The sequence below is a fragment of the Metopolophium dirhodum genome, chromosome 1 (assembly GCF_019925205.1).
Source record: "Metopolophium dirhodum isolate CAU chromosome 1, ASM1992520v1, whole genome shotgun sequence".
Lineage (NCBI taxonomy): Eukaryota > Metazoa > Arthropoda > Insecta > Hemiptera > Aphididae > Metopolophium > Metopolophium dirhodum.
Genome location: NC_083560.1, coordinates 56,249,649 through 56,272,178, shown reverse-complemented (window position 1 = coordinate 56,272,178; position 22,530 = coordinate 56,249,649). Strand labels below are relative to the sequence as shown.

At 37.6% G+C, this 22,530-nt stretch overlaps 1 protein-coding gene across 3 annotated transcripts in view; it reads right to left on the bottom strand.

Moving 5' to 3' along the window:
• Positions 1-1,367: 1,367 nt before the first annotated feature.
• Positions 1,368-22,530, bottom strand: part of LOC132937050 (homeobox protein homothorax) — a 102,519-nt gene continuing 81,356 nt past the window's right edge. For all 3 annotated transcript variants that reach the window (XM_061003878.1, XM_061003879.1, XM_061003880.1), the window contains 2 exons: positions 5,598-5,656; positions 1,368-1,832 (listed from right to left, as the gene is read on the bottom strand). In XM_061003878.1, the coding sequence (XP_060859861.1) occupies positions 1,657-1,832; positions 5,598-5,656 (235 nt within the window). In that variant the 3' untranslated portion in view covers positions 1,368-1,656. The remainder of the gene's footprint in view (positions 1,833-5,597; positions 5,657-22,530) is intronic.

The following is a 22,530-nucleotide window of genomic DNA, read 5'->3' as shown; positions in this document are numbered from 1 at the left end:
TTTCCGTATACCGGCCGGACGTTTTAGTTATTTTTTAAGTTGTTTGTCCGCGAGACACGATGTTCGGAAATATAATTCACCATTACAATTTTTGGTAACTAAAAAAAATATGTAAACAATAACAAACGAAATAAATTTCAACTTTTTCTAGACATTGTACAGATTAATATCGAAATAATCACGAAATCATACGCTATATATATATTTGTTCTATATATAGGTAATAAATAATTTTTCTCCCGGATTCATATAGTTATTATACAAGTCAATATAGACATTGTTACGAGGCTATTATAAGAATAATCGTAATTATCATTTTAATATTTATATGGTAATATAAAATATAAAACATGACTAGTAGTTATAAAGTACGCGAAATATAATATTATATATATTTCTTTTTTTTTTTTTTGATAAAAAAAAAAGATCCGAGAAAGTACAATATATACTCAACATGTGTCATTTTGTCATTTTGTGATGACGGCAAGTTTAGGTTTCAAAATGTCGACATATTATATTATTCTTATTACGTTTTACGTAGCAAAGTCAAAAATGGAACACCTAAATATAAATTACTGCGTAGCAACGTCGAGCTTCCGCTGATGCTGGAGACCATGGCTCCAAAGGTCTAGTCGAAAACAAAGTCATAAAAATCGAAAACGGTCAAATGCCGTGTACCTATAGCCGCCGATAAACGAATAATGATACAACAAAGAAAGTCGACAATATAATATAGGCAATGCTGCAACTATATATATATATATGTGTGTGTAATATCATACAGCCGTACAGGTATTGTAGGTAATCATATAATATAGCTCGTCTGGCTAAAGTGTGCTCTGTACATTTTTGTATTGTACCTACAGCTGATTACAATTCGAAATGACGCAACGCCCGAATTTTCTCTCGTGATCTATATTAATATTATGTAAGATTCAAAATGTCGTTTACAATAATATCGTATTTCGAGCTGACGGGTAATATGCGTTCATCAAGCGCGCGTACACACATTAATGTGCTTTACCATCATAATATATTGGATAGCCATCGTAATGCATGGTACCTACCTATATATACATAACACGCGAGTGCATTTAATATAGTCCTACGCGGGGACACATTATTACATTGTTATACATGTATATAATACTTACGTACTACTATACACGACTAACGTGTTTACGTCAACTAAACATAAAAAAAATAGGTCTAAATTACAGCTAGACAATAACCGCATTACATCGTAATCAATAATATTATGCGTGTACACACATATTACAATATTGTATTGTCGTGCACTATTATAATACATGACGCGAAATGGATCGACGAGACGCGCGGCATAATAATATTATTTTGTTTAAATCGAATGTTTTCGTTTGTAAATAATTATTGACAATAATAATGTTTTAATTACGACACCGGCGAATTAATCGTTATTAAAAAGGAAAAAAATAATCCGTATAGTCTTATATTATACATAATTCAAAAAAAAAAATCAAAAAAAAAATAGTAATAATAATAATAATAATAATAAATAAAATAAAATAAAATAATAATAGCGACCAGTGAAAAAAATATACATCAGTCAACCAGATTGTTATCAATCATTGTAATGAAACACGAGTACTAGAATTCAGATTGTAATTTACGGTACTACAAATGACCGTAGTATTGGGCCGGGTAATGATGATATTCGTTGTGATAGGCCGGGTCGCCCGGGGGTCTGTGACCTGCCGCTGCGAGCATCTGAGACTGTCCGTCCATCATGTATCCGAGACCGGCTGCCTCGGGGCTGTACGCTCCACTGGGGCCGGCGTGCGGTGAGAATACTGGAACAAAAAAGAAAATAATAATAGTAACAACCACGTCGATATATACAAATAAGTCACGAATCGGTTTTTATATCCCGATTGTGTTCTTTACGTATAACATAATATTATTTTATAATAATACGATATATGGTACGACGATATGATGGCGAGGATATGGCAAAGAAACCGCCCCGCGATCGTTTCGCGCTGCAAAAACGACTTTGGACGGACGAAATAGTAATTTATAGCCGCTTAAAGGAAACACTACCACTATACCATTACTATTACAACTATTACTATACTACAGGCAGCGGAAGAGGTGAAAACTTGGTCTGTCCCAGAGCGAGCACTTTTTTTTCCTTATCAGATACTGCCGGGGATTGACGGATTGCAGTCGCACAGACCCTTCGGGGTCGAGGTCCATTTTTCTTGTCCCCAAACACGAGAAGGGACCACCTCTAGCGACAAGATATATTGTTGTCCCTATACATATAAGTATACCAGATACCTTATATATATATTTATTTCTTGTCCACACCACTGCCATTACCGTACTTCCCAATTCCCGTGATTATATATATGGCATATATCCTATTTGTGTGTGACATGTGTGGACGCGGTCGTTCGCCTCACCGGAGAAATTCCCGTGTAAATCGCTATTGCGGTAGCAGAATATTTTATGGAATATATAACTGCATAATAATATACGAATACGCGTATATGCGCGACCACGATGATTGCTGCTGCAGTTGCAATTCTTTGCTGTCGTTGTTAAAAACGTCAATTTAAAAGGTAGATGTATACAGCTAAAAGCGTACGACACGACGTCATGTTAACAGCGTTAAACGAAACGAAAAACAACAGCCCGGGAATATATTATTAATAATAAAAAACGGCGTTGCACCGAGGACGAGACACTAAAAGCTTTTGTGTCGTCTGTCCTCCGTTTTGTCCACTGTATAATAATAATAATAATAATAAAATAATAATAATATATATAATATATATTTCACGAGACGTTATACACACGCATATAATATTATACATTTATACTCATAGTACTGCAATCGTATATATACTACAATATATAACCGAACAAAAACCAGAAAGCGACATGTACACAACACAACGTTTCACACACGAGAGCATCGCCACCGACGCCACCGCCGAGTGACGGGGCGCGAAATGCTCTTGGGAATAGAAATGATTAGGACCTCGACGGCGGAAAAGTGGAAAGCCATGTAATCCCCCGGCGACTGATTTTTTTGAATTGCAATTTAATTGGCCCGCTATATATACGGACCACGACCGGGCACGAAATCAACGTCGGTGCATCGCCATCATCATAATAATGATAATAATATAGTAATAATAATAATAATAACGGAGATGATGACGATATAATCAGTATAAAAGTCAGTATTATAATAATGTCATTTTCCTCCGTGATGGCCTCTCGTATCGTGCGTCGACGGTGGTTGCATGCGGGCCCTGACGACGCGGAAATATCATCGCCAAAACGAACGGTTCTAAATAGTCGTCGCGGTTATAAACCAGCGAGTAAAAGTTTCCCCTTCGCTTTCACGAAGCACCCCGTGCGCAAACACGGTAATGGATATTAACAGAGATTACTCTTAACACCACCCCACTGCAGATATATCCAAGATGTCCTTGCACACCCGCGCTGCAGCACAGCATTGTCCCTCAATCCTCGCCATCCCTCATATATACTATTATAGATATCGCTGCCTAATATTCTTTTCGACTTCTATGCTATATTTAACCGTATATTATATACGACTTCTCCTATTACCACCGCTGCTGTTACCACCCTCGGTCGCGTTTAGATTATATTCACTTTCGTATTATATATAATTTAATATATATATTATATTAGATCGTATATCGTAAAATTATTATGTACCAAATGATGCGTACGTTCGGTACTCGGTTAAAGCTTTCGAAAAGTTTCAAGAACGTTTTTTTTCGCGAGATGTGGCACGACAAAAAATGTTCTAAATATATATATATATATGATGATGATGATGATGCGTCCAAATTACGCGAAAAGAGTTTGTGAGCTATGTACCGAAATAAAAGGGGTCGAAGCATTTTCAAAACGTCCGAGGAAATGTTATCGTGTCGGGAGTGAACGACTATATATACGCTAGCAAAGTTGATGAGGCGGAACAGCACTGTTTGGTGGTTTTTATATCCGGTACGCATTTATTTCTTTTCTTCGTAAAACGTATAAAATAATGTCGGTCGTAATATATATATTATATATATGAGGGGTGGAAAAACTTGGACGGGAGGTCGGACCAACGAGACTTGTCTTGTTAAAGCTTTCGGGAGATTTCTTTTTCGAATACTACCGGAAATATAGAATCGAGGCCCTTTTATACTGAGCGCAGTACACAGCTAAGGGGTCAGAGCTGTATATTATAATTTTTATACTATGATCGACTTCGACGTAACGCTCGAGTATACAAGTTATACGCATTATAATATACATTATATATTTGTGTAAAAAACTACTCATTCTTATTTACAATATATTCTGCACACATCGAGTAACTTTAGAAATCCGTTCGTAGGCCAAAGAAAAAAAACACGCATAATATAGGGGACGACGCGTATACAATATTATATCATATATAATACCTATAACTATACATATTATATTATATGTAAAAGCGTGCCACATAAAGTCTCACGATGACAGTCGTGTATATATATATATATATATATGATAGTTAAGGTACCTACATGTCACGGAACGACCCTTTTCTCTGCCGCGATTTAACGTCAATGATTCAGGATTAAAACAGATATAATATATAGTGCTATAGTATAATAACGGACGCGCGAGTGGTCGGTTTATAGTTTGTTTGACCGTAACTGTTTCCCGGTGGTTGCGCGCTGCACATTCACGTATACATACATACCCGCACGGGGACGGAGACCACCGAGTGCAGCTATACGGGGGCAAATAAAAACAAAAGTGTCGTATAAAGGCAATTTGCTGCTAATAAAATTAAAACGATCGTGCGCGCCGTGGTGAGAGGAGACGACAATCATCAAAAAAAGGGTCTAGATGACTTGCAGTAAAAATAAAATTTCCATTAAACGGGAATAAAACGGTAACCGGCTCGGCGCGCGAGAGAGGGTGCACGAAAATCAAGCATGTCGTAACAAGTTTATCGCGCCATAAAACCCCTCGAAATTGCCAGTCAAAAGTTGTGTGCCACCGTCTCGGAATAGCCGTAAAAACCTACTGAAAATGGGGGGTATAAGGCACGGGGGAGAGAGAAAGTGCACGCGAGAGAGAGGAAAAAAAACCTGGGCTGGAAAATTCGCGTAATTGGACCTGAGGTGCATCGCGGAAAACATTACAATTTGCCGCCACCGCCGCGCGTTTACGACCCCCCGCGAATAGTCGTTCTGCTTTACGACGACGACGGTCTTCCTATATATATATATATGTATATACATATACACGGCCTCACTGCCACCTGATTCCAACGATTTACCGCGTATCTTGTGAACAACAACGACGACGACGACTATACGACTATATCGCGACGGGGGAAAACAAAAAAAAATCCCAACAAAAACTTTTGCGGGATAACAATTACGACGTTTTTGCGCGGCGCCGCAAACGACATTATTATATATGACACGATGATAATAATATTATAATAAATGGGTGTGAGATATATAGGTACATCTATCGTAATAATATCTAAGTATATATTATTATATTAATGTTTCGAGACTTACCGGCACGGTTAGACTGATCGATCATAGGTTGTACTATTCTCCGTCGAGCATTTATAAACCTGTAGAAACAAACAAAAAAACAATCGCATTAGATACATATTTAATAAATATATATATATATATATATATAATATACAATAAATAATATAATACACAATAAATAATATAATATTAGGTGTATTGGTTGGGATTACAATATCATAGCAACGAACAGCGTTTATCGGTAGTTTTCAAAGCGCAAAAATATTACGTCTCAGTGATATCAATACGGTTTTAATCGTTCGTAGATATTCGTATATTATATGGTTTACGATCTTTTGTAGACTTCCAATATCGATTACCGCCATCGGAAAACACACCGCGCGGAGGCGTAATTCAATACACGAAAATATTGTGTACGCGCGTAGTTCGGTCGATAACTCGTCGTTGTTTGTCTCGAGTTACGAGCCTATACATAATACACGATTTCGTATATTATTATTCTGAACCGATGAATTGCTTTTTGTTTAATGCTTGCGCGTCGGTTATTAAATTTAGAAAGCGCGAGCCTGCATGTATATGTGCACCTCATACCTACGCTGCGCAGCCGCCTCCGCGAAAGAAAACCCGAAAATAAGGGTCGAAATAATATGCGTTTAAATGTATTTTTGCCGATTAGAGACGTTGTAAATAGCATTTGAGGGTGGGAGAGAGGTGGGGGTGTGCACCAGTAGGAGAAGTCGTTACAAACACCCGGTGCACATAACTCGATAGTTCTGACCTAACAACCCCGACCTGACATATGACCCGACCCCCATCAACGCGCTCGTAACAGCTGTTCGCTTGACGCCTAATTTTCCGGCCCTTTTTATTTCTTTAATATTTCGATTCGCGTATATAATATATATATATATAGTACAGTGTATAATAACGAAAAAGAGAATCATTCGAGGGCTCAACTGCGCGCAACACAACCTGCAGAGTAACTCATGGGCGAGCGGCACGTTTATAGGCAAGAGAGAGTCTTATTAATATAATATATTGAAACAATTGGCGAGGGCGACTGAGGAGATGAAGTCCTGCGACGCGATCGGCTCGTCGTTATTCAGCGCGCGAGCTTAAGCAGGGAAACGCGCATAAATCTCCAGGACGCGAATTCTATACCGGTGTTGGGTATATATATAATATACAGACATATAATATATATAGATGCGAGAGAAATCCGATCGTCCTCTTATCGTGTTAATTCGTCGGACAAGTCGATGTCTTTTTAATCCTCGCCCACGACGCCCTACGTCGCTGCAGGAGCACTAGCTATTCGCTCTCCTGTCTCACAATATATATAGCCTCGCATTAAGGGTGTTGAAAAAAAACTTTGTCATTAGCAGGGCAAAAGTATTCGTCCAACTCCATTATCACGCGTTTTGCATTAATTGCAAAATCAATAGTCTCCCCTCCCTCTTATTTGGTTCTCTTATCAGATTAAAAAAATATAAATAAAATAATCTCGGAAGTGCAAGCCTATTCCTCACAAAAAGCGCCACTCATATACTCTCGTTTTAAAAATGAACAGAACGCCATTGCGGCTTTTTATACAAATATATACAATTACCTAAATCGTCAACTCTATTGTAGGTAAAATGTTGAGTGTTGGCTACTTGATTATCATTCATTTAGAATGTTCAAAAGTTGTGTCTAACGTCAGAGTAATGTACGAATTGTATAGATACAATACAATATTAGTAAATACAATCAAATCAAATTATACTCAAACACTTTTCTCAAAAGTATATTTTCCCGCAGAGACGCTAAATTAATTCTACGCGATTTTACACCATATATATTTGGTTGTTTTTTTTTGTTTTGAATAAGTTATTTAAAGCGTGTCTCGGGCGATTACTGTACCTACAATTATTAATGATCATTGTCATTGAGAAATCGACGTAAGCGCTATCCTAATCGCTGTTTTTAAATTACAATATTTACATTTTAATTACATTAGTTGGGTTACACGAACGAATTGATGAATTAATTTCCACAATTTATATATATGTGTACAGTAATAATAATGTATATATTTTATTATTTTACGTGGATAAATAATTTTAAGCAACTCAAGTAAAAGCGGTTGTCTATGGTTAAAAACACAATTCGCGATATAATTATAGTGTTTATATAAAAAAAACCAACAATAATTACATAGTAAATAGAAAATTAATAGCAATAGTAAACTGTATTAATAATGATAATAATATACTACTGCCGTATAGATATTAAACACACACACATTTTTTTTAACAACACGCTGCAGGTCTTCAGAAATATTTTATAGAGAAAAAATTTTTTACGCGTCGATACGTACCTACTTATATAGGTAAATAATAAATAACGTGAATAGACAATATGGGAATAGTTTTTAAGCCCATTTTCTCACGTAATCAATAGTTGGTTTGAAAAAGTGAGTGTATGGGTGGATGTGTGTGTGTGTATAATACAAGAAGGAAAAATTGATTTCGTGCCACACGCGATTTCTGTAATATGGTTAACTCGACGTGTATATACAGGTATTATATTGTAATATACTAACGACAACAGCGGGTCATGTATTTGATTAATGATTCTCACAGTAACTATACATACATACAAATATACACGTACGGGTAGGAATATTATTTTTGATACGATCATAATTTTCGTCCTATAGTCTCGCGCACATCGTTTATTTTATTCGTGTGTAATGTACAATTATTTAAGGTCTCGAGTATAAAATATCGCAGTACCTCCTCATTAGTACACATGTATATTTTGTAAATTATATATATACATATGGATTCTGCCGCAGGTACGCGCATTTTAATTGGTTGCCGTATTCACGAAATTATAACGTAATAATTTAAAAACGAAAAACCAACGTAGGTACCTGATGTTTTTTTTTTTTCGTGCAGTTTAGTTTGAACGTTTGGTCCTATATATTATATTATATACACGCGTGTAATAATACGCATACAGCTAATGAAAACGCGAAATTGAATACTCGACAACGCGCGTGCATATATATATATATAAACACTATACACAGATACTTATATATTATACATAATAATATTGTATACGTATGGGTATAATTATGCACGCGTTGATAACTGGCACAGCCGCGTTGTACGGCGTATATATCATGTGTATATTTGACTAATGTCGTATTATTACAGATGGGCGGTTGTCGGAAATCGAGAATGTGTGAAATATATAATATTAAATATATTATAATGTGTACCTTTCACACGAGAAGTATATACACATAATATGTACGCGATAGCGCTCGTCGCACGCATATTATACTCGCGCTCGCACGCACACTATACACGACCGCGGGCGCGTCTCGAACGCATTGTCGGTTGTATACTTATATATATATATATACCAGATTAGCGTTTAGGCCTCGGTATATCTTAGACAGAAATTGGAAAATAAATCCAGCCATAAACAAGAGGGTAATCTCCGGGTCTCAACTCGACTCCGACCGGCCAGATATGGAAAACGACATCCCTCTCTACCGCCGACCTAGGCCACCGCCGCCGTAGTCCCCCGTCCGAAACGACCATATACCACCCTTCAACCACCCCCCCTTTCCCCACAGCCCACACTGCCGGCCCTCGTTTATCCGGGTGGACAAATTTTACGGCCATTCAAACAACCAAGAATGGTCTTTTCGGTGGTGCGGGGGTAGTGCGGCGCGGCGTGGTGAATTGGTCTCCGCGCCCGCGGTGAGCCTTTTATGCGAACCCATCACACACAAAAGCTTGACCGCCGTCCACCGCCGCCGCCGCCACCTCCGGCGGCCCTTTTTCCACCGTTCCGTTGTTATTGTAGAGAAAGATTCTATCTCGGCCGCAATGTGTCCAGGAATGTTCCCATATCTCCTCCGACCTCGTATATATATATTATATATAGATATATACAATATACGCATATACCTCGTGTCCCGGTTTTACTCAGTTGCGTTATATACAAGTGTGTGTGTGTGTGCGGAGGGCGAAATAGCTCATTCTTTACTCCCCCGGAACAATATCACCGCCGTTCAACGAGAATGAAAAATGTGGTTAATATCGTTCGGTCTGCAGCTGCAGCAGTGCAGCAGTATGGTGGTTTTCCGCAATTTATAATCTCCAGCGCGCGGATTGAGCTCGGTTTCTTATGATATCACACCGCGGGGGCACAGCGTACGCCGATATTGGATAATAATATTTTTATTAGAAATTCCAAAATCGTGTCAAGTCATATTATTATTATTGTTATTGTTATTATTATGTCGACACCGGTATAAACACACATAAATATAATATTTATGCGCTGCGGCGGCGTGGTGAGTGTAATAATAATGCATATTACACCACCCTGCGACGGTGCAGCACAAAAGCGATTATATACCATACACGATATAATACCAGCAACGGCCGAATCGTTTTGATTCGCTTTTCGTTTGAATATATAAACATAAATATCGTGGTAATATATGTGTGTGACGCAATTTTACTTGTTACACGCATATAGAAAGTCATATAATAATAACCTTTTATGTTATAATTATTCTAATATTGTGGCCACTACTGAATGCCCTTGAGGGACTTATCCCAAAGTCCTGTGTTCGCGGGGAGCACGCATGTGTTTCAAGTGGCTGGTGCGCGCGTATTACACAAGGGTGGCGGCGGACGGCGGTGGCGAACAAGGGGATCTTGAAAAAAGTTAATTTACGACAATTACATCTGGACACCCTCTTGAGTTTTCCGAAAGCAATTTCGCGCAGAACAAAATTAGGGACCGCGGCCGCGTGATCTGGCGCTGCAGGGGGAGAAAGAATACAAGCATCACACAACCCTTGCTATATGTGCGGCGCGGTGCACGGCGGCATTCGTCGGCTAGTAACACACGGTTTTGTGATCATTAGCAAAGATCATTGTTGTGTTTCGAGCGCACAAACATCGCACAGTGTATGTGTGTATATAATACGCGCGGCTTGCGTGTGTGCATGCGTGCGACGCAAAGGGAATACGCACGGGACCCGATAACCCTTTCTGTACATATATACGCGCGCCCGGGAAACATTCACGGTCGGCCGACCCTAATCCCGCCGCCGTCGCTCGTACTCGTTCACCGTGACAGAACACGACTTTCCGTTAATCACTGTCATTTATTTATACGCGCGCGCGCGCACACACACACACACACACACACACACACACACACACACACACACACACACACACACACTACGACGTATATTATTATATATTATTATATATAAGCGAGCGCCTGCGATAATCGATTAAGTGTAATCCGTTAATGAAAGTATAATATAAAATAAAAAAATGCAATACGATAACATATTATAACATACGCGATGAGTATTTCCATTTTTTCGTTGAATTGCAGTCGGGATGACGACGATGTGTGCGCGTGAGTGCTTGCCCGTAGGTCGAATTCTACCCACGGCGGAAATGGCGAACCGTCGCGCAATTTAGATAATATTATTATATACGAAAGCCGGGCGCGTCCGGTAAATCGTCGGTCCCGCGTGGAATATTAAGAATTATGAAGGATATTTTTTTGATCGGAAACCGCGCGCAAGAGCTTTAGATATATATATATAATAATAATATAACGCGTCTCTCTCCTAATCAGGTGATATACACGCCGGGACACGTAGCCGCCGCAACGTGCCGGGAAAAATAGTAACGGTTTATACGCGGCGCTGCAGGGGGAAAAGGGCGAGCCAAATCCCGATTTTTGACCCTTGGCGTGCCCGCCCGCGTGGTAGCTATATGCATGGAGCAGCGTCCGCGCTGCAAACAAACCAATCTAAATTCGAGACCGTAACAGATAAATATTCCCGCCGGGAACGAAATAGGAAAAAACGCGGTGCACATATATGCGGCATGTATACCTATGTATACCGTTTCCCCCCAATCCGGTGGAGGACTGGCCATCTATTTTCCGGGTGAGAAAAGTTATTTGCCGACGCCAAAGCCGAAACTACGCGCGGTATAGGTATACACGCGCGCGCGACTCGCATAGAAACTATGGTCATTAAACGCTGCAGCTCCGGAAACATTTTACTTCCGTGGTCGTATAATATACACACTGCTGCAGCAGAGCCGCACGCGGGAAGACGCCGATATTTAAGGTTATGAAGTTGAGGAGGAGAAGGAAAAGGAGGCATGCAAGCCGAACGAAAATTACTTTGTGGTTTTCAATTCGTATGATATTATATATATATTATATTATGCGTATTATGATGCCCCTCGTCGCATTATATACACGATACATAATATTATTATATGCCCGTTACGTACCGGTATACGTAAACCAATATGTGTATATATAAAATATGTGTACACATGCGTATGGGTGTGTCGCGCGATGTCGCGCCAAGATAGTTAAATTTATGTTCGAAATTAATCAAAAGAAATAAATTCAATCGGTTTTGAAGACGAAAAGTTGTAAGCAGGTAGGTACGATATGCACGAGTCGTTGCATTTTCGAACCGTGTATCCGTGCAGTATAATATCTTATGTATACAAGAGAAGGTACATAAAATATATAGTGTATATATATGTATATATTGCTCTCTAGCACTCCGTAAGTTTTTTACGTGGTAACAAAGTTTGAATAAGTAAATACACACAACTGCAGACACATATAGGTGAGTGTATAATATTTGAATGTAATACATGTATAGCGTAGGTTGATTGTGCGGAAACTTAAGTATTGAAATATCGTACGCGGTTTTTTAAATTCAATGGAGTTAATTGAATAGGCGATAGAAAATGTACCCCTTTTTTGTTCAACCCTTTACAGACGCTTCGTTTTATGTTAACAAATCTTTTTCCTTGCGTTCGCGCAGTGATTGTTTTTGTTGCGTTCAACGACGAATGGTGATATTATTATTATTATTATTACTATTATTATGGCAACCAAGGGGCGAATAATAATTAACGCGTGTCTTTTTAATTAAAAAACATTATTAATAAAACAATTGCGTTCGTAAAACGCGTATTCGATTTAGCGGTACACAAAGCCTGGCGCGTTTCTTGTAATGCGTATGCGTACGACGCAGCGGAGGGTCACGATAAATATTTATTATGGAAAAATAAAAAATACCAACAATAATATTGTATAGGTACCTCTATATATATAATATATTAAATCGATAGTTTGTAAAACCGGTATATCTATATATATATATATATTTATATACATATGTATTACATAAGTACGTAAGATTGCTGGTTTATTTAAAAAAAAGGAAACGAGTTTGAGAATTTTAAATCGAATATAAATAATATAATATTATACACGTAGATACTAGGTATAGAGCGTAAAAATAAATGGTAGTTATGACGTCGCGGTGGCTGAAAAAAAAGGTTTATTATTATTATTATTATTTTTATGGGACGCTCTCACAGAGTGGCGGTGATAATGGCGTATAACACGAGTGGTGGTGTCTGCCCGCCGCCACCGACGCCGTTACCGTTGCCGCAGACGGATGACAAGAGGTGACAATGTATGCTAATGGAAATGGTCCATTATGGATTATGGGCCATGTGGTCGATGGCGACGACTACGACGACGACGATGACTACGACTATACGATGATGACGAGACTACACGACGGGGGTGAGGGTGCGGGAGAGGACGTGAGAGAGATAGAGTGAGAGAAAAGACGAGGAAAGAGCGATAATATAGTATAGTGCACGCCGTTCCATATAGCGATGATGACGCCAGCCCGCGACAGCGGATTCTGCAGCGGGCCGAGCGACGGGGGTGGTGACGCGGTGTTCCACACTAATATTGATGAAATTAGCCCCGAGTTGCATCATTCCACGCGCACATTTATACACCCGCGCTCGTGTGTGTGCGCCTCCCACCTCGCTCCTAGTGTTGTTGTCATGCCGGTCCATTGTGCGCCACTAATGCAATTATTAGGTTTTGCAGCGCGACGGCGTGCCGGATGAGAGTGCATCGATCGATTATTATTATAATTCGAAGAGCCGAGTGGAAATATATTGTGCAACGATCGCACGCATATATTATAATAATGATATAATTGTCGCGATATCCGCCCGAAGTTTTCACACGATACCCGTACGGATATAACGGGTTAGGCGCTGCTGCTGCTTAGGTGCCGCGGACGTCCCGTCGACGCGGAGGAGATGTCGAAAACGTTAAGTACTTATAATGTCCGTGTACGAGTGTGCATAATGTTGATCGAAGTCCTAGAGGTCCGATTGACGGCGGTGGAAAAAAAATGCGCGAAAAGTATTCATCTCAATCCAAACGCACAGTTCTTTTACCGATCTATCGTGTACGATCGACATAATATTATAATATAATAATATTACATCGTATAATATATATTATCTCTTATAATAATAATAATAATATACTCTCGCATATCCGTCCATAACGCGACGTCGAGTGAACCGGTTTACACGTCGGGCTGGTTGCCCGAGCCGATTTGTGTGTGTGTCTCTCACTCACTCTGTCTCTCTCACTCCCTCTATACATAATAATATATACCTATATATATTATATATAATAATGTGTACTATAATATAATGGCACGTCGACGTCGACGTCGCGGTCGTCGCAGTCGTCGTCGTCGTCGCCGCATTTGTCCTTGGGGCCACGGAGTGAATATTTCAGACGATTAAACGATAACGATCGTTCATGTCCCATTGCCGGCGCGACCCGCTGTGTCCGCAATAACGTAATACACTCGCCCGTGCGTCTCCCTTATAATAATATTATAGTTGGCACGCACAAAAGCGGTTTTGCATTGTTTAAGAGGATTTGCGCGCACACACACACACACACACACGAGCGCACAAACTTACATATTATATTATTAAACGCGCGAATACGTGTATGTGTGTGTGTGTGCATGTGTGTGTATAGATGCAGTCGCATAAAACGACCGCAAAACGAGATTCGTCTGTGCGCGCGTGTTTGTGCGTCTGCGTGTAGGTACTCGCGCGCTAGTGTATTTATTCGTAGCCGGACATTCTTCGAGTCGAATCTCACCTACCATAATAATAATAACGTATATAGGTAGGTAATATAATATGATTTCCAATTCCCGCGTGACGTATGTATTTGACGATTCTGATATTATGGTATTTTTTTTACGAGGACGCCGTACCCGCAAATATATGTGGTCTCAGTCTTACTAACGCAGTAATAACGCATAATATACCAAAATACAACGTCCAGCAGTTTTAATTTTGTGTTGTTAGCATATATTATAGTTGGTAAGTGAATTAAAAGCGTTTTAAAATTATAATATATTATATACTCAAAACTCGCTTAAAAATTAAAAGTTCATAAAAAAACCATCAAGAGAACATAGTTAATGTTCTTACATTTAAGATTGTTAATAGGTCAATTAACTCTAATATTTAAGCCAACAACAGAAAATTGGAACTGCTGGACGAACATGTTGATATATATTATGCGTTAGTAAGACGGAGACAACACGCATGCGGGTACGACTAACGCGATGCCGTAGTTGATATTATTTATTGTTTTATGTCCGTAATCATTTTTTATGTTTTTTTGGTATACGAAGAATGATCCGATCATCATCCGCGCTTACCGTGTTTCCGGTAGCGAGTTGGACGATCACGTCGTGAATATCGTACTTTACGAGGAGGGTCGTTATTTGGTTTTCCCGCGATATCATTAAATAATAGAGTTGCCGAAAAATCACGGCAACACAGCAACTTACGGCTTTACTAACAAATTCATTTTTTCTGTGTTTTCGTTATAATTTAAGAACAATGCTTGAACATTATAATAGCGATTTAAATTCAAGGGTTATTGTGCGTTGATCAATGTGTATTTAATTATTTTGAATTATTTGAAATATCATTTACCGTATTTTAATATTGAATTTTCCACAATAGTTACAATCAGAATCGTTTTTTTTTTTCAAATTATCATATTTCTGCGCTTTAATAAAATCAAAACAAAGCAAACGTCTAATTTTTATCGAATCGAAATCTTGACGTTTTATCATTTTATTCCGTCGCAGCTGCGATTCTATGTCGTGTATATCGTTGTGGTTAAACTTTTATATTATAATATACATAATGTCATAATATATACCACGCATATTATTATAATGATTATAATATTATGATGTATATCGTCGTCGTATAATCTATGTATAGTCATGTCGCAGCGATATCACCGCGACGCCCGTGAGTATTAATTCCGCGTCAATTACGCGTGCATAGTAATATATAGCGTGTGCGCTATATTATACAGTACATGGCGTCCGTCGCAATATAGTGCATTAGGCGATTTGAATTTGAAAAGTACTCGAATTTCAACAAACTCGTTTCTGCCGCGCGGATAAGGAGAAAAGGGATACCTCCCACACCTCCCCACGACCGGCCCGCGTGCGTGTATATTAAATTATCTCGCTTACGGTTTTATATCAAAATCAAATTACTCGCGCATCTTGCATAATGAACCGAAGGGGCTTAGCGCGTTAATGTGAGAGCGCCGTGTTATATATGTGTGTGTTTGGAGGTCTGCAGCGCTTGTGTGAGTGTATAATACATCTATAATAATATACACATCTATGTATAATATCCATCCTGGCAACCGAGTGTAACCAATTACCCGAGTTACACAATGCTACAATCCCAATGGAATTCTTGTTATGTATACATATATTATCTGCGTGTGTGTGTGTATATTATATTATATACAACGGTAAAATAAAAGACCCACCCCGCGTATTCTTCGATACTAATTTCATTTAAAAGTATATATATATTAGAATGGCACACATATTCGTTATTGTATACTTTAGATTAAAACCACGAAAAAAATTGTTGTGATTATAAAGCTATACGTAAATAATATTATATATGGGTAATAGGTATATTCTTTATGGAACCACGGGTATAGACTAAAATATATGACCATCTATAGTTTTATTTTATCAATTATTCTTGTGAAAACATATTTTATGACAAAATCTCGCGTTGAAAGGAATATAATATATTGTATGTTAATTCTAAACTTAATTTATATTATAATAATATAAAAATCATATGTAGGTAGGTAATATTATATATTATAATATAAGAAAAAATAGTTTTATTATTATTTTTTTTTTAATTTAGTTATTATTGACATGTAGAGAATATAGAGTAGGATTTATTTTTCCCTACGCCGTAAAAAAAAAATAAATAAAACGACGAAGAAGAGGAACGGGCCGCTGGAGCGTGAAAATAACGCCCGAGATCCATAAATAACAAGGGGTTGATGCTGCTGCAGGTTCCCAAAGGACGACGTGATGAAAAACTGTGTGATAGGACTTCCAAAGACGAAGAGGCATGCACACACACACACACACACACACACATACACGAGTATAGCGAAGAGCGTTCTCATGTGTGCGTGTGCGTAAAGCCTATAAATAAAGGGAATCTCTGTGAGCTTTTCCGCAGCACATATTTACTAGTATCCACGAAAAGAGCATTCACGCGATAGCTCGAAAGTAAATGTAATATGCAAGTAAAAATATTTTACACATCTCTCATATTGAAACTATACGGTTTAGATACCGATAAAATGTGTGACAGCCCGGAATCAGGCGGAAAACGTGAACGAATTAGAAGACGTCGATTTGTTGCTTTTCAATTAACAGAAAACGAGTTGAACAATAGGTACGGAACACGTCGACGTTTAGTCGCACTCACAAGTAGGTTATCGTCGTCAAATTCGTATATAATTGTCGGACATTCGTATTATACAGGATTACAAGCCATACCTATAGTCCATCATAACGCGTTATGATTATAGTAGTATTAAATAGTACACACAGATATAGAGATATACGGACGGTGGTACTTGTCCTACGGAGTTATATGCGTTTACGCCGCGGCCGGCGGCGTCTGATTGAGACGAACAATCCCCTCGTAGACGTTTTTATGCGAGTATCATGCAAGTGCGACAAACGGATATAAACAGTTTACATCAATTGACACGATTATGATCATCGTTCTGAAGCTGCATTCATACGTACATAGTATAGAGTCCTACATATTACATACAATGTTTGTGATAACGCGTATATTTTTATATTTTTATTCTATTTGTTTAATTTTTAAAATAACAGTTCGCCTCTTCAGCTCGTATACTCGGCGCCGTTAACTGTTCTCGTCTGTTCTCAAAAACAACAAAAACAAACACTGCGAGACGAAAAAATAAATATATATTATATCTAGGAGTTTGTGAAATGTGTATCGGTCATGTTAGGGGAAAGCGTATATAATAATGTATATATATATGTATAGATAAAATAAATACGGGACAAAAATATTTCAGAACTCTGGCCGTATTTAATCCAGACCATTAAGTTTGTAAAGATACAGTCACAGAGCGGAAAGGACGGCGGCCTCCCTTGTGTCCGATCACTGCTGCCGTTGTTATCACTAACTCACAACGACCGACCGGAATACACGGGACAAAAGGGGAACTTCGTACATCCCTTTCGTTCATACAAAAACTGCACTATACCGAAGAGACTAATGATCCGGCACGGTTTCTCTCATTATTTTTGGCCGCTTCCGCAACACGCTTTAAAATCACATTCGGAATTATAAAATACGCAATTTCGATATATCATTATATACGTCACCGCCGGTTACTATAGTATAACAACATGCTACACGCATGAATTCCATGGTATTAAAATATATTTTATTTTTTGTTTTTGCCGAGTATTTCTTATTTTTTTCTTCGCGTTAATAGAAATATGAAATTAGAATAGCGGTAGACGCTCTAAGAGAGACGGTGGGAAATTGTGTACAACGGAGCACTTCCGTTTATTCACGGTTTCTGATGAAAGCCGGTCGGCAACGGTGGATGCTTGTTGCGGGGACACGAAGGGGATGAAGGTTGGGCGAAGAACGAGAGAAAACTGCAGCATCTGTAGTTTTGTAACATTTGCGCTATGTCGGACTGATAAGAGAAATTACACTGTCAGACCAGAATGATATATACCCTTACATTTCCATACTCGGCATACTTTCTCCCTTCTCTTCCCTTTTCCCGACTATGTTGCTCGATTCCCTCTCTGTTTCTCCCCCTCTTCTATACATTTCCTCATTTTCCACACCGTATGCACAGACAGCCAATTCTCGTACAATTCTATCATCCCCAGGATTCTATTGTAAGTTCTATACTGCTACTCTTATTTTGTCACCGTATGAGTTTGATTAATTCCACAATTTTTTTTTTAGACACAAACACATATAAAGACATTATACCTTAACTGTTTTCTATTATAATATTATCGCACATGAATTTAAAAAAAATATATTATTTTACTATTGATATTTTTTAGTACTTACCTAATTTAATTTATAGAAATATTTAATACATTATATCATTAAATTCGCATTTTAATAATTGTATTCGATACTACTGCAGAGTCGTGATGTTGAAATACTATATTTAGGTATGGTATACGACCATACGGTTATAGTTTAAAATGAGGCATATTAACTTTATTTATATCCTGTTATTAAATGTAAGAATATAATAAGTGCTTAAAAAATTATAATTTACAATAATATTAGTTAAATCAAATGTAAAACCTTGTTACGGACGAAAGTACGCAGTGTGTAATAGGGCCGACCAAAATATACTGTATATGTATAGTACAATATATATACCAGAAATATATTATGTGCGTGTGGAATTTTATAAAATAATAATATAGTAGGATAATACATTCCAATAAGCTCGTGAAGGTAATAATAAAATCCCGGCGCAAAAAATCGGAATTCTTATTTATTGCGACGACGATGAGTTGGGGAAAAAGGCAATAAGGAGGATATAGACAGATCCCCGTTGAATACAGGGTTGTAACCAGAGAAAAGGGAGACAAGACGGATCATCTTGGCCGACACAGAGAAAAGAGAAGTAAGAAAGCGCATGGAGGAGAGAAGAGGGGTACGATAGGGTGAAGTAGTGTAGTGTTGGCTGGTGGTGGACCCGGGGGGTAGTTCATTAAAAAGGTGTTTGGAAGACTATTAGGGCTCCTATATTACTCCACCGGGAGTCGTTGTGTGCAATGCTTCTACTATGTCCTATATATATATATACACCTCATGACTAGCGAAATGTTACCACTACCATTGTGGAGTTTCTGTCAAGACAAACTTTCTCATATAATACTAAGAACAGTAAATCCCTCTAAAATAACCTTTCCTTTACTATCAATTACATACGAATTACAACTTACGACCTTAGAAAAATAAAAATATATAGAAACTATATTTTGAAACCTTTATTAGTTATGATGTTATATTGTAACGACCATCGTATAGTATATAAACATAATAAATATTTAATAGAATGATAAGTTTCATAGATGTAGCTACATTTATTGCAGCTGCGTTAATTTTTTTAAAAAATATTTTTCTAATAAAAGACAATTTTAAACCCTTTTATTATTTTGAGTTTGAATTTTACAATGAGTTTCAAAACATGCACCTATTTGAGACGGATTCGATTTATTTTATAAAATAGTCATAGTTTTAATAAAAATACAATTTCCTTGAACATGACCTAAAGGGTCGACGCTACCGTCCCTTCTAAAATAACATAGCCCCTGTTACGGGTCTAAGTAGCCTCTTATATCCGATTCGAAATTGTTTCCCTTTTGCTCCCTGTTTCATGCCAAATCTCCGGGTTTTCTTGACGGTATTATTTGTTTGCAGCAAATCCTACAAATAATGATTTATTTCTAACGTTTGTAATAGCTAGCCCTCCGACAAACGTATTAGGGGATATCGGGACAAAAGTTCTATTGACATTACCAAACGCATAATTGGCAATACATTTACGTATATACTAATGTATATATATATATATATGTTAACTATAGAATATTAACATTAAACTGTATATTTTAAACAATTAAACAAAATCGAGTGTTTTATAATGTATAAAACATTAGTGTATTACTGATTGTAATAATCAGTTAAGTTTGATTATTCTATCTATTAATATGTTAATTGTTTTTGAAAGTTCTTTAATTTTAAAAAGTACAAAATACTAAACGTATTATGCAAGTATACATGATATATGTATATATATATAGTATTAATTATGCTAATGGGAAACCTATAAAAGCGGAAACATTAATTGGTGACATCCGTCGGGAAAAGCGAAATTCAATTGCATTTCCTTACATTGGCCGACGGAAGGAATACACTAGCGATTATGTCTTGGAAATGCGGTCATTTTCTCTTAAAGGGATGGGGTGGGAAGCTAATGCTGCCGTTGCCGTCGCCGGGTAATTACCGTTAAAAACAATTAGCCAATGAGAGGTCCTCTAAACGAGTTTTATGTATATCTCGTACACGCGCAACAGATTCCCTCTATATAGGACGCAATACTAAACAATTGTCGGTTATTTTGCCCCAGGGAAACAACCGCCATACTCCCTTCAACTTTTCAGTTTAGACGTTTCCGTGTTTTTATCTCAAACAAAATAGCGAAGTTAAAATATTAAAAAAGAAAAAACGTTGAAATTGAAAAAACTTTGACAAGAATACGCGTAGCCGCGTAGGTGTGCTGCAGTTATATATTATCCCACCCTGATGGAAAAAAAAAACATTTTTATTTCACAATTATATTGCACACGAGATTACACAACACCCACCTCTATAATGATCAATTAAAATTAATGTAAATATATGAATTATATTTATTCAATGCAGAATTTAAGAGTTTATGAAAAAAGTTAATGCTGCTACAGACAATAATTTTTTTTCTTCGAATAACATTCGTGTAAGTAACTTTTTGACAAGGTTCCAAAATCGCCGATGCATATTTAATTGGAATTTTCGTAGTATATGTATATTATTGTCGCACTCATTTTTTTTATACGCTGATTTCGCATACATGCACCATTATAATGTGAAAAAAAAGAGAGAACAAAAGAAAGAGGAAGCATCCATAAAGAAACGAATTTGTCCTCCGTCATAACTCTACTGTGTATGAATATTTTCCGGGTCATTCAACATTTTCTCCATTCTAGCGCGTATATTTTCGCTCACTGCCGATTTACCGAAGGATACACCCTCCCATATGAATGCTTGAAAAAAAAGGAGCTGCATCAACCCCCAGGATTCATTTTTCGTTTATTTCAAACAAGTAACGGCGCGCGTCGCAATAGCAAATTCTCGTTACGCTTCTTCCGTCGTCTTATCACATAAGTTCTCATCTTTCTCAGGTGATTTTCAACCTCATTTCACTTCGCGCCCCATCCCCTACGGCACGTAATTCCCATTCCGCCTATTACTTTTAAACTTTTATTATCAAATGTTCGTCGTCTCCTTTTCCTGATATAAACTTTCTCACGTTTTAAATTTACCGGTTGTTTTTCCACGGCGGCCCCTATGCAATTGTCGTCACAAACTTCCTACCTCACTTCACCTGTTGAGTACACACAGTTATTCTTATTTCGTTATTTTCATTTTTCTCAACTTTAGATTTCCTATACATATATAGCACACTCCCTTCCTCCCGCAGTGTATTCGAGATAACTCTGTTTTTATTTCGTTTCTTATTAATATTTAATGAGAATTCGTTTTATTCCTATTATTTTTATTTATTACTCACGCGTGCATAAATATATATATATATCTTCTACTTTTTCTTCCTTTTTTTTTGTGAGTCGTCTTTTCGTTCTCTTATATTATAATAATATCTGTTTTCATCTACCCTCTCCAGCAGAAAGGAAGGGGGGCATTGAATGAGAAAAACTTTTTCGCTTGCTTTTGCCAAGCGTCGCGCGGAATTGCGTTTTGTAATTTATGACTTAATGTGTTGCCTTCAAAAAACCCACTCTCTAAACTCGATC